Source organism: Henckelia pumila, chromosome 3, assembly GCF_033568475.1.
Source record: "Henckelia pumila isolate YLH828 chromosome 3, ASM3356847v2, whole genome shotgun sequence".
NCBI classification, from domain to species: Eukaryota; Viridiplantae; Streptophyta; class Magnoliopsida; order Lamiales; family Gesneriaceae; genus Henckelia; species Henckelia pumila.
The window spans coordinates 52196819-52210490 of NC_133122.1; the positions used below are offsets into that span (position 1 = coordinate 52196819).

General features: G+C 32.8%; 3 protein-coding genes across 5 annotated transcripts; all 3 read left to right on the forward strand.

Moving 5' to 3' along the window:
* The first annotated feature begins 2756 nt into the window (after positions 1-2756).
* Positions 2757-5421, forward strand: LOC140886190 (actin-7-like). Its single transcript, XM_073292691.1, has 5 exons — positions 2757-2859; positions 3770-3838; positions 3928-4321; positions 4421-5034; positions 5166-5421. Exons 2-5 carry the CDS (start codon positions 3779-3781, stop codon positions 5229-5231), a joined length of 1134 nt encoding a protein of 377 aa, XP_073148792.1. The 5' UTR covers positions 2757-2859; positions 3770-3778; the 3' UTR covers positions 5232-5421.
* An 836-nt stretch (positions 5422-6257) lies between these two features.
* Positions 6258-8951, forward strand: LOC140886191 (uncharacterized). Of its 3 annotated transcripts, XM_073292693.1 has the most exons (11): positions 6264-6571; positions 6645-6752; positions 6831-6919; positions 7009-7087; positions 7436-7726; positions 7807-7972; positions 8068-8193; positions 8294-8350; positions 8438-8494; positions 8635-8696; positions 8802-8951. In XM_073292693.1, the coding sequence occupies exons 7-11, from the start codon at positions 8092-8094 to the stop codon at positions 8824-8826; spliced, it is 303 nt and encodes a 100-aa protein (XP_073148794.1). In that variant the 5' UTR covers positions 6264-6571; positions 6645-6752; positions 6831-6919; positions 7009-7087; positions 7436-7726; positions 7807-7972; positions 8068-8091; the 3' UTR covers positions 8827-8951. The 3 variants fall into 3 exon arrangements, 1 of the variants encoding a protein (XP_073148794.1); XR_012151466.1 differs by lacking the exon at positions 8802-8951 and having other exon boundaries at positions 6258-6571; positions 7415-7726; positions 8438-8715; XR_012151467.1 differs by lacking the exon at positions 8802-8951 and having other exon boundaries at positions 6258-6571; positions 8438-8715.
* A 1918-nt stretch (positions 8952-10869) lies between these two features.
* On the forward strand, positions 10870-12971 carry LOC140886189 (trihelix transcription factor DF1-like). The gene is made up of 2 exons (XM_073292690.1): positions 10870-11304; positions 11674-12971. Exons 1-2 carry the CDS (start codon positions 11087-11089, stop codon positions 12845-12847), a joined length of 1392 nt encoding a protein of 463 aa, XP_073148791.1. The 5' UTR covers positions 10870-11086; the 3' UTR covers positions 12848-12971.
* Positions 12972-13672: the final 701 nt, after the last annotated feature.

The following is a 13672-nucleotide window of genomic DNA, read 5'->3' on the forward strand; positions in this document are numbered from 1 at the left end:
CGATTCTCGCGTTTTTCGTTCTTATTTCAGTCCTTTTCGAAGCTAATCACTATCTCATTAAAAATTATGATAAGAACGTTAAAAACTTTAAAATATGGAAAATGAATTCATCCGAAAACAACATCTTCAAAAGCTTTTCATATAAACTTTTCATTCAAAATACACACACCAAAATTCTCATATACGCACGCCCAACTTTTCAACAAATCTTAAAATATTTAAACGAACAATTCAATCCGTAACCTTTATTTTCCACATGAAAAATCTTCGAAACTCTAGAGTGTTAGATCAAAAATACCATAACCTCAAAAGCTTTTAACTAAAAATAAAAACATCAAACTTTCTCATATACAATCATCTTTTCTCAAAATTCGTTAACATGTATCTCAAAAATCTTTAACCAAAATGTCAAGAACGATTCACGTTTCATAATTCTACATCATACTATCAAAACTCATAGAATCCATACAATATACATAACTTAGACATCAACATTCACCTTTTTCATATCAAAGTATTTATATTATCGATTGGTGGTTTCAAAACATTTAAAACTTATCTTTCTCCTTGCTTGGTATGAAAATCCAGACTTCAAAAACATGATCCGAACCTTCTCACGATCAAACCATGAGAGAATCCTTGAAAACTTAAGATAGGATTTTGGAAAACCTAGGGGTGGAAAGCGGCTGTGACGTGAACGAGAAAGAAGGGAGAACAGATTTGACGTATAATATTTACTGCAGTAAGTCCTGACTCCATCTATTAAAAAGAAAACCCATGGGCCAGAATCTGGCTCATCGAATTAAAAATATATTATTTAAAAAATATCTATTCCTTAAACTTTTAAATTAAATATCATGAAATACTTATAAAATAAAATGCTCATAAAACATATTGGATGCAAATTTTTTTAAACTTTGCTCATGGGCTAGTCTCCTTTTTTTTTCTATCATCGAAATTAACCCATACCCAAAACACATTAAAAACTAAATTGTAACCAATAAACATAAAGAATTTCACATAACATTAAATAATTTAGTACAACATTAAAAATTATATTTTAATATTCCAAAAACTCAACTTTGAAAATATATAAAATCTCATGCAATGCACATAGCACAAGATTTTTTAAACAACCATTTAAATCATGATTTCATCACATAAAATCCTTTAAATCATAAATAAATAAAATAAAATTATTTAAAATTTATTTTAAATCTTATTAATACCCGTGGCTGAATTTATAGATTTTTTGGGCGTTACACATGAACTTCACTTTAGCGGTTCTAAACTTTATGACATAAAATTTCTCGATTATTCAGCCACACAACTAGGGGTGGGCGTTTGGGGTCGAGTATGATCGGGTTGGTCTCGGGTAGTATAATTACTATCGATCGGGTTCGGATACCCGAAAAAACCCGACAAATATATATGTATATATTTTGAAAATTCAATATATATTAGTATGTATTATTCGAACACATATCTTCTTTATTTTTATTATATTTCTCTCAACTAAAACGCCGTTCGTTTTTCTTGGATTGAATATACACACATCACTTGAAAATGATGATTATTTTTTCATAAATTTCGATTTTTTAATTGTTTGATAGAGTTGATAATTTTTTTTTCAAAACTTGTGAAAAATAAGTAAATATTTTTCCGCCGTCGAGTAACCGACCTTATCCGAAAAAATCGGGTAACCGATTGTCGGGTATCCTATTTTTTCGGATCGGGTTCGGGTAGTCAAAATGACTACTTGACATGTCGGGTATACGACCAGACGAAACCCGACCCACGCCCACCCCTACACACAACAACTTTAATCATGTTTTAACTAGTACTTTATTCATCGATCATAATGGATCTTGGGCCATGAAAAAATTTTAGATATCAAATACATATTTAGACAAATTTGGGAAATATATATGGAATAAATAATTATTCAGCTAGATTTAGATGACAATGAGACAAAAACGGAATTTTTCATCTCCATCATCGCCTTTTATAATCCAGAAATTCGCATCCTCATCTCCAGTCTCATACCTTAATTTGTATTCGGAAAAAACTAATCCCCGATCTATTAAAACACATATTATTATATATATAATTAATGTATGTATACACATATAATATCATTAAATTTTATTATAAAATAATAAAAAATTTGCAAATTTTATTAGATAAAATTTTAAAAATAGTATTCAATCTTATTATCAAATATATAAATATTATGGTGTAAAAAATTTTGATCATAAATATAATTTTCAAAACTAATCACAATATCATAAATACAAATATCGAAATCAATCAAAATTATTATAATAAAATATTATATAAAAACATTTGAGTAAAGACATATCGATCAATTTTAAGAGTTTATTTATGTGTGTAACATTATGGAAGTTCAATAACTTTCTTATCTAATAAAAATTATGTTATGATTTATCAAAAACGAGTGTATTATATATATATATATATATATATATATATAAATAAGTATAACGTATAAAAATACCACGAAATAAATAACTTTCTTATAAGTATAACGTATAAAAATACCACGAACTAAATAACACTATCATTTTTAATTTAACATTTTTTAACACTTAAGTATTTTTATGGGGAGAAACGATAAAATTTGGAAATTATTCCCGCCCGATTCGTCAAAGAACCCGAACCATACCCGAAGCTCCTGAACCCGCCCGTTTCTGCACGGCTGCACCTGCTAGTCGCTAGACCGCTAGCTCATTTTCTACCTCATTCGTTCCTTTCTGAAAGAGAGAGAGAGAGAGAGAGAGAGAGAGAGAGAGATTTCAAAGAAAAAGAATTCGCGGGCTGATTTTTGTGTAATCCAAGGTTAGCTGTGCATTCATATCTCGGTTTATCGTCGTTTTAACCAGCGTTTTCACCTCTTTAATGTGATTAGTTTTCGTTGTTATCGTTTTTTTTTTGTTGTTATTATTTTTTTGGTGGTATCAGCGATTTTATGGTTTGATTATACTTGTTTCGAAGCTTTATCATGAGATCTGAATCGACTATGTATGTATATAACCATCTTTAAGTTTTATGCAATGGATTTACGAGGCAATTAAGCAATATTTGATAAAATTTAAGATAGTTGCCTGATTTGAATTCGATCTGTTGTTGGTAGCTTATGAATTTACCTGGGACTTGGTGGATCTGTTTTCTTTTTTCAATAGATCTTGTTAAGGTGGCACTTAACTTCATTTACTTGAATATATGCTTTTTTGGCACATTTAAGTGGATTCAAAGGACTTTTGAAATTTGGCAATGTCTAATATACATTTTTTTAACCTGTAAATTCTAGTTGCTACTATGCTGCGGAATCAATAATGCTTCTTTAATTTGGGTTTGAATATTGTTTGGTGAAACTGTTGATCCTTCCCTCGGAAAGGAACCGTATCAATCCAAATTTCCTAATTAAAATATTTAAAGCTTTGATTTTCATTATGAAGAAGAAAGAGAATTGAAATTCAAACGGAGTAAGTAAACGCCCGGTCTGCTAGTTTGATGACTGGTGTGTCGTTAAATATGATGATGCTTTTTCGGTATTTGTATAAATGCCTTGCTGAGAACTCCTTGTACAGTGTGTAAGCTTATTTTGTGATGATCTATATTTACCCTGTTGTTTACTTACCCGGTGTTCATTTGAAGATGGATGCGTGTGTCACAGCTGGCAGTACTTTTATTTCTTATGAAAATTCTTATATCATTCACGAGTTAATATTGGTCTAAAATTTGACAGTTAACAAAAATGGCTGAAGCTGATGATATTCAGCCCCTTGTTTGTGATAACGGTACTGGAATGGTGAAGGTTAGTGTGAATTTTGAAAAGCTTTTAAATTTATGTACTTGTAATTTTCGTAAAATATTGTAAATACACTGTTTTTATTTTGCATTCAGGCTGGATTTGCTGGTGATGATGCTCCAAGGGCGGTCTTCCCTAGTATCGTCGGTCGGCCCCGACACACTGGTGTCATGGTAGGGATGGGTCAGAAAGATGCTTATGTGGGTGATGAAGCTCAATCTAAAAGAGGTATCTTGACTTTAAAATATCCCATTGAGCATGGAATAGTCAGCAATTGGGATGATATGGAGAAAATTTGGCATCACACGTTCTACAACGAGCTTCGTGTTGCACCGGAGGAGCATCCTGTGCTTCTCACTGAGGCACCACTAAACCCAAAGGCCAACCGAGAGAAAATGACCCAGATCATGTTCGAGACTTTCAACGCTCCAGCAATGTATGTTGCCATTCAGGCTGTTCTGTCCCTTTATGCCAGTGGTCGTACAACTGGTGGGTATAACTTTATAAGAGTTGGAACCTGAATTTTGTATGTGTCTAATATGTTCTAACGTTTTTGGCAATAGCTAATCATTTTGTTTTGGAGCACAGGTATTGTTCTAGATTCTGGTGATGGTGTGAGTCATACGGTGCCTATTTATGAGGGATATGCTTTGCCTCATGCCATACTACGTTTGGACCTTGCTGGCCGTGACCTCACAGATTACCTAATGAAGATCCTCACAGAACGAGGTTACATGTTCACCACCTCTGCAGAGAGGGAAATTGTTCGTGACATGAAGGAGAAACTTGCTTATGTGGCACTTGACTATGAGCAAGAGCACGATACTGCCAAAAGCAGCTCTTCTGTCGAGAAAAACTATGAATTACCTGATGGACAAGTTATCACCATAGGAGCTGAGAGATTCCGTTGCCCTGAAGTTCTCTTCCAGCCCTCATTGATTGGAATGGAATCAGCTGGAATTCATGAGACTACTTACAATTCTATCATGAAGTGTGATGTTGATATCAGGAAGGATCTTTATGGCAACATTGTTCTCAGTGGAGGTTCAACCATGTTCCCTGGTATTGCTGACCGTATGAGCAAGGAAATCACTGCATTGGCTCCCAGCAGCATAAAGATTAAGGTTGTTGCACCACCGGAGAGAAAATACAGTGTTTGGATCGGAGGATCCATTCTCGCATCCCTCAGCACCTTCCAGCAGGTCAATTCCTCCTCCTCATCAGTCTGCTGCGTGTATATATATATTGACAAATAAACTCTTTTATTCTTTGTTAAAATTCAAGTAAAAAGGTTCTGTGGTTAAATATTGATTCAATTGCTTTGCTGAAACAGATGTGGATTTCCAAGAGCGAATATGACGAATCTGGTCCATCTATAGTTCACAGGAAATGCTTCTAAGATGTTTTTAACTCTCTTGGTGAGTTTTAATTTTTATCTGAGTCTTTTCCGTGCTATTGTTCGTTTGTGACGGAGAAGTTGAGTCAGGTTGCAAAAGGACATGATGATCCGGTTATGATGTATCGATATTTCCCAAGCTCATGCAATTGTTATTCCTGTGATTTTATGGATGATATAGGAAGATAATTTTGGCAGCATGTAATTTGAGAACTATATTATTAGTGTTCCTATTTCACTGACGTTTTGCCTAATTTATTGTACGGGATATCATCCAATATTTGAAGACGAAGTTCACTAAAATTTAAATCTTAGTCCCCACTCGATGACCAGATCCAAATGAATTGGACTTTGCTTTCATATTTTTCAATAGCATTTTTTTGAAAAAAAAAGCATGACATATTAAAGTAATGGAGCTATGATTTTCATAAAAATGCATATTCTTTTTAGCAAAATCAAAACAATTTTTAGTAAGCCAGCCGCTTGAGTTAGAAGGGAACAATTTCAGCAAAAAAAAAGGAGGGTAGGATAATGAGAATCTTATTTAAGATAAGACTCTACGTAGAGAATTTGATATTAATTTTTTATGAATACAAATCTCACTTCTAATCAGTAAATACTGATTTTACACTATATTTATCTCTTTCATGTGTAACCAATTTTAACAGTGCAGTTCTGAGCAAATTAATTAATTTTTTAAAAAAGTTTAACATCATATTAATTAAGTATACTAAAAAATCTAAGAAAACATTTTTTTAAAATCAATTTTCTTATATTTACCAAAATAATTTAGCTTAATAATTAAGGAAAAAAGTTCTTAATTTTTTTAAAATCAATTTTCTTACATTTTTTTAAAATCAATTTTCTTACATTTTTTAATCTATATATTAAAAAAAATCTAAAAAGAATTAATTTTATCAAATCACAATTGTTAAATATTGAACACACTAATTCAGGCAGAGCTTCAATGATCAATACTAAAAAAAAAAGAGGAAAGTGATAATAAGATGTAAAAGGTCAGTAAAAATTTCAAAACCCCACTTCAAAGTTTTATTACCCCACAGCCGCACTCCCAGGCTCCCAGCCACTCTCCCGAATTCCAGGAGTTACCTTAAATTTGGGTGAAGATTAACAACACGTCATCACTCACCCACATTTTTCACCGACATTTCTATTTACAGCTCGTTTATTTTTTAAGGGCTACGGGTTTAGGATTTTTGGTATGAGATTTTGTGGTGGAGATGAAGTCGGCGGCCGCCGTTTCTGGGTGGGTGTTACGGTTCCGTGGATCAAGTCGTGGAGCTGGGTTGTTATGTTTGCGGCGGTGGGAGTGGCCGGGACTGGTCGGAGATATATTTATGGTTCATTTAGTTCAATTATTTAGGATTTAGGTGTGTAATGTGATTATTTTTTCAGATGACAAGTTCTCTGTTCATGGTTTATCCCATTCGCTGCCAGCCACAACAGTTTAAGATTGACCTTCCGCGGGTGTCCGGTTCTGGTTTGATACTCATTCCACCGCCGGTACTTAAAAGTTAAAATCAGTTGATTTATGAATTTTTTTTTTTGCAATGAGATTTTTGTTCTTTAAATGCATTCCAGGGACGAAAGGATAAAATCAAACAATTCCGCATGTGCCTTGGTAATATTCATAACCCAGAGGACACGAAAACGTCGACAAATTTATTCAAGTAATTTGTTGTCATTTACTTTTTGTTTTGAAAATTTAAATATTTATTTTCTTCAAGAAATGTCGTTTAACAAATGTATGTTTTTAAAGGGGACATTGGTGCTTAACAGGATGGATTGCATCCACCTTTTGTAGCATGGGTTCCTGGTTCAAAGAACCACTTGTTCGGGTATGCATCATTGTATTGGTTTTTTATTACTCTATTTATTTTATAATATCTTATTTGAATGACTAAATTATCCGATTCATTTTACTAGTCTCAATTTCTCTATCGCCCCCTTCAGTAACATCAATATACTTTTTTATTATCATTTTAAGTATTGTGATTGCTACAATAATTTTTCTTATTAGACATGAATGTGGTTTAATTTTTGATCTGTGATGAACTTGTTTTGATGGTTTTGAAGTGTTCGACATGTATAATATTATATTGCGCGGATTTGATCAGTTACCGATTAGTTAATACTAAAACAATCCCTTAAATAAGCAATTTTAGTCTGCACTGGTTTCTTGGCAGTTTAATCGTGCTCCAGTTTTGGATCTTACTTACTTGGCCATCTGTCTTGCTTCGGATCGTATGAATTTACCAAGAGCAATCATAGGATACATACTATGCAAGGTGCGTGTATGAGTTTTATTTTTTATTTTATCTCATTTTAGTACGAGATTTCAATCGATATGTAATTTTTTCATGCTGGTTTTGTCGAGGATCATGTCTTATGTCATTCTGCAAATGTCAAAATCTGTTAAAGTGGGAGATTGGATACTGATCCATAGAAAGGGTGGGGATTTATTTGGGAGGATTGAGGTCAGCAATGTGGTAATTTATTTTGAAATAACTATTAATAATTATTAAATGTGTCATAATTCTCAAATATGTTTACCCAGGGCATTGGATTGTTGTCCTCCATTACGATGAGAGACGTTGACGGACATTCCGTTGTTTTTCCTCTCGATTTCATTTACGATCACATTTTCCAAAAACAGAGGTGTAGAATCTCGCGTATTTACCTCATTGCGTCTCAAAATCAGTGGAGGATTTGATGCGGTTCATGTGAGTTAACTTTTTATTTTTGTTAGTTATTAAATCGTTGTATCGCTTGTACATCATCTGTGTTTTTTTTTTTTGGTTGTTGGTTCTTTTCTCAGCGTGTTAAGGATCAGCTGACTGAGATGAATATGGAAAAATTATCTTATTCTAATGAAGAAAATTGTCACAAGTTAGTATCTACAGAAAGCTTTGGTATGGAAGCGGTGTCGACCTGGAGTGTTGTGGTTAGCACTTTGAATATAATTATCTGTACTTAAATTATGTTAAGTTATTTTTTTTTTCTCGATCCCCTAGTGTAAGTTTTTGATGGTCGTAATTGTGCAGGTTGTTCTAAGTTGTTATCTCAAAGTAGATGAGCCGAAGGATTATCGGAAACTGAATGTAAGTATAATGTTTGTAATTGAGTCATCGATCTAATATAAAGAGTTATTATAAATGGATATTTGCTTTTGTTTTCTTTGGAAACAGGGAAAATTGTTGGAGGACATTTTGGAACTACTTGGTCCACAAGAACTAGTAAATGTGGTAGGTGTCTTCGATTAGAATATTACAATCAACATTTGGTGTTTGTTTTGATGAAATATGTTTCTTAGGTGTCTTCTAAAATAGTATTTGTATTGGTAATTAAGATTAGCTAATTCGGATTTGATATTTGTGTTTGAAAGTGTCTCTTTTGGAATGCAATCGTTGCTGTGTTTCCCATGGCGGAACTAAATGAAGAATACGGGTATTATTTATTTATTTTATTATTGAATAATTTTTTTTTCTTAGCTTATTTTCGCGTCAGAATACAATAATTATGCTGGTATAATTTTTTTCAAATGATTTCCAGGCTCGGTGAAATTTCTTTGTTGTAAATTTTTTTAGTTTTTTATGTTTTTAAATAATAAATATTAATGTTACGTGTTATTAATTAAATGAAATAAGTATTTTAGAAAACTGTGTGTGTGGGGAGTCAAAATATTGAATTCATGTGGTTATTACATAAAGGGTAAATTGTAGATAAATCCTTGCTAACACAGGTTTATATATAGATTCCAGTCTCTGTCAGTATAATTATGTTTGAATGAAACATTTGACGCTCTTTATTATTATTATTATTATTTTTTATAACTTGTTAATAACTACTAATGATGCAAACGAATCAAGTCGAGTATCATACTATTTGAATTTGCTTTGTATTTGTTCATTCGAGCTCGATCAAATAATTAATTTTATATTGGAACTCGGTTAGTATGTATTTTGAGTTATTCGACATACAATATATATATATATATATAATTATATAATAAATAATATATATAATAGCAGAGATGGAGCCAAAGGGGGGCAGTGGGGGCAGCCGCCCCCCTCAATTTTTAAGGTGAACAAGGGATAGGGCTGTAGGGGTAGAGTGAGTCGGTGGATCATGGGGGGCGGGGGAAATTGCCCAAATTTTTTGATTTATTTTTATTTTTAAAATTAAAATATATTTCTTAAATAAAGATTAAAAAGTTAAAAGAAATAAAAATAAAAATTGTACATTGAAGTTTTTTATTTTTATCTAAGTTATTTATTTTTTTTTGACGATTTTTATTGTGTTGAAGTAATATTTTGTTCAATAATTATTTTTTTTTTGAAATATATGTGTTTGTTCATCTTGTTCATGGTTCGAAAAAATGGTCACAAAATGGGTGAAATTCTCCTTTCGGAACGGGAATGACAGTTGTCGCGACAAAGTTTCGGGTGAAAACGATTGATTAATATAACACTGGTTTTATTTAAAATATCGTCGCGAACACACGATTTCACGGATTTCGCAGCCGTTTCGTGAAATTTCAATGAAATTGGAACGACAGTTTCCGCGACTGTTTCCGCGATCGCAACTGCGAACTATGATCTTGCCCCCCTATCTGATTTTCCTGGCTCCGTCCCTGTATAATAGTGTATGCATTATGTTATATTCATATATATTATCGATTAACTATTAAATATGTGTTTTCGATTAACTATTAAATAAGTTAATATAAAATGAAAAAGAGAATGTTGTACCGTAGATGAACGTATAAAAGATAACAAATGTCATGTTTTGTTAGTTTTATTTAGGATAGCAAACCTAAAGAGAGAAGAAAATGACATGAGAATCTGTAAACGAGTCGAATCGAGCCGAACTATAGCAAAATTTTAGTGTTCGAGTTCGAGCTCGAGTTCGAATTGAGATATTCGAAGTTCGGCTCGAAGCTCGAATTTTTTTTATTTTCGGCTCGAGGTCGATTCGATAGAGAGTTCGAGTTCGAGTACGAGTTCGGTTCGAATATATTATATAATATTATTTATATATAATATAATATATATAATATTATTTATAAAATATATATAATATTTTATATAATATTTTATATAATATATATTATATAAAATATTATATATATTATATAAAGGCTCGCGAACTTTCGAACACAATATTTTAGGCTCGAGTTCGGCTCGTATAATAGTTCGAGTTCGGCTAGAGTTCGAAAATTCAAATCTGAATCGAATATTTTTTCGAGCCGACTCGAAAAGTTCGCGAGCCGGCTCGGCTCGTTTACAGCCCTATGATGAGATCCTAAACAATTTAATTAAGTTAATTTAAAATTTTTATCATCAGAATACTTAAAATAAAAAATATCAGAAAATAAATTTTATCAAATTTTTTTTTCTATATTTACCAAAATAATTTAGTGAAATAATTCTTAAAAAGTTCTTAAACTTTTTAAAATATAAAAATCTATATATTACAAAAAATCAGAAAATAATTAATTTTATCAAATCACAAAAATTAAATATATATTTTTTTGAAAGAAAAAGTTTAAATATCGAATGTAATTTAGGTAAATAATTGAAAGGTGAGGTAAATAGTTAATACTCCAAAAATAAAAAAAAAAAGGTAAATAATTAAAAAAGTTTAGTAGAAATTCAAATTACAAACCCTAATTTAAAGTTTTAACCTAGCCCCACTCCGGCAATCCTCATCATCTGTCCAAAATGTAAATCCGAAAAGTAGTTAAATATCCAAATCTAATGAGTTCAAATCAGGAAAGTACCCAGAATTTTTTTTTTACCCAAACTGGGTAAAAAAATCGAAGGCAGTAAAAAGTCATGCTGGATAGTACAACTTTCTTGGAAGATTCAGACGGCAGCAGCGGCGGTGAACGTGGCAGCGGAGGTGCTGAGGAAGAGGGTGGTGGCCGGAGCCCAGGCGGCAAGCGGTGGCCACATGAGGAAACCGTGGCTTTGTTAAAGACAAGGTCTGCCATGGATCAAGCATTTCGCGACTCCTCCACTCTCAAAGCTCCTCTCTGGGATGAAGTTTCCAGGTGTATTTCCCATTGATTATGTTAGAATATAAAATATGAGAGGAAATATTTTATATTGGAGAACGTAAATTGTTTAATTTTGAATATTTTGGAAAAAAATGCTTAATTTCGTGATGTATTACGTGAAATTTGCTTTGATGTTGGACAGAAAATTTGGTCAAATTTAGTAGATGTGAGAAATGAGGAGTTTTTTTAGTTGGTTTGTCCTATTTTATCGGTTTATAATTAATAATGGAATAAAATGGAGGCCTTGTAGTTGTTGCTTTCTTGTCTATGAAATCTTGTCCTCTACCAATGCGATAGTTTTAAATGATGAATCTGAAAGTAAATTAGGACAAGCTAATGCGAATTGGTACTCATCGTGAGCAGGAAATTAGGAGAGCTTGGATACAATCGAAATGCTAAGAAATGCAAAGAGAAATTTGAAAACATCTACAAGTATCACAAGAGAACCAAGGAGGGAAGATCTGGTCCACATAGTGGGAAGAGGAGGACGAGTTATCGGTTCTATGAACAGCTAGAGTCTTTCCAGGCACGAAGCTCGGGTCCGTCTACGCCTTCGGTGGAATTACACAAGTTTCCGATGGAAAAAGATGCAACTTCAGCACACGCAAAGATATTGGTGAAGCCAGTGAGTTCTTGTCAAGATTTTAGCATGCCATGCTCCACGGACTTCGTGTCTGTTTCCACGTCAACAGCGTCGTCTTCGGGAAAAGATTCACAGAGGACTGTCGAGAAGAAGCGGAGCTTAGCGGTCTATTTCCAGAGCTTGATGAGGGAAGTTTTGGAAAAGCAAGAAGATTTGCAGAAGAAGTTTTTGGAGACCATTGAAAAAAGTGAAATGGATCGTGCAGCGAGAGAAGAAGCGTGGAAGGTTCAAGAAGCTGCTAGAATGAAGAGGGAACAAGAATTCTTGGCCAAAGAAAGGGCAATTTCTGCCACAAAGGATACCGCTGTTTTTACTTTCTTGCAAAAGTTATCGCACCATATGAAACTGCCAGTGCAGGTTCCAGAGAATCTTGATCAAGTGTTTGAGCAAAGTTTCCAGAAACAGGGGGATGTAATGAAGGTACTCGTCGATTCACAAGTTAACGGAACCGCCGAGACTTCTAAGCAGATGAGTTCTTCTCGATGGCCTAAAGCAGAAGTTGAAGCTCTGATCATGCTAAAAACGGATCTTGACACGAAATACCAAGATAACGGGACGAAAGGGACACTGTGGGAGCAGATGTCAACTTGTATGAAGCAGCTTGGCTATGATAGGAATGCCAAGAGATGTAAAGAAAAATGGGAGAACATAAACAAATATTACAAGAGAGTAAAATACAGCGACAAGAAGAGGCCCGGGCATTCGAAAACTTGCCCATATTTCGGCATGCTTGATACCCTTTATGCTGAGAAATCCAAGGACGACAGGGAACTCAAACCCGAGCAAATTCTAATGCAAATGATAGGACAACAGCAGCAATCACTGAGAGAATATGAAGAAGATGATGGCAGTGGAGATGTGGCTACTAATTGCCCTTCAGTGCCATTGGAGTGAGGATGTGCTTTTCAAGTTGTATCAATTTTGAAACTAAAACAAAGCTTGTCTTGGGAAATTCCTGAGTGCACAAAAATAGTATTAAGTGGTGTTTAATGTTATATATATGATATGATTTGATTCCTGCGGTTGGTTTTGATTCAATAAGTTTGAGTTTGCTTTATTGCATTAATTATCTCCCATGGTTTTCTAAAAATGTCCCCGTTTCTATTTCATACGGTTTTTAAAATTAGTTACTATTTTTCAACTTTTTTTTTATGTATAAAAAAATAGCGTTTCTTTGAATATATTTTAAAATTACTTTTTAATCATTAAAATCGAAAAATTACAAACAACGTGTAAATTCCTAAATAGATTATACTTTTTCAGTAATTTTACCAGGCGTATTATTATTTTATTAGTACTAAAAGGGTTAAAATGAGAGCTGTCATTGATATGTACGTAACAGATCATATATTTTAATTTTAAACATATCTACATTTATATGATAAAAAAAGAGTAAAAATGATTTTTATGTTACAATACGTAATCTCACTTATATTGGTAGTATTTGGTAGAGTGAAACATTTTTCAACTTTTGCTTAATAAAATTTTACAAAATTTCAAAATTTTGTTAAAAAAACCGAGAACTGCTTTCTAAAAGTCCTTTCAAATGCTATCAATATCCCAATTTATGGTTATTCTAAAGGATGAAAAATTTCTGAATTGATTACAACATTTCTTGTAAATTTAATGGTTTTTCGACATGAAGTTTAAACTTTTACAACGCATATTATTACTTTATTTGTACTAGTAGGGTAAAAACGCTAAAAAAAATTTCAAACT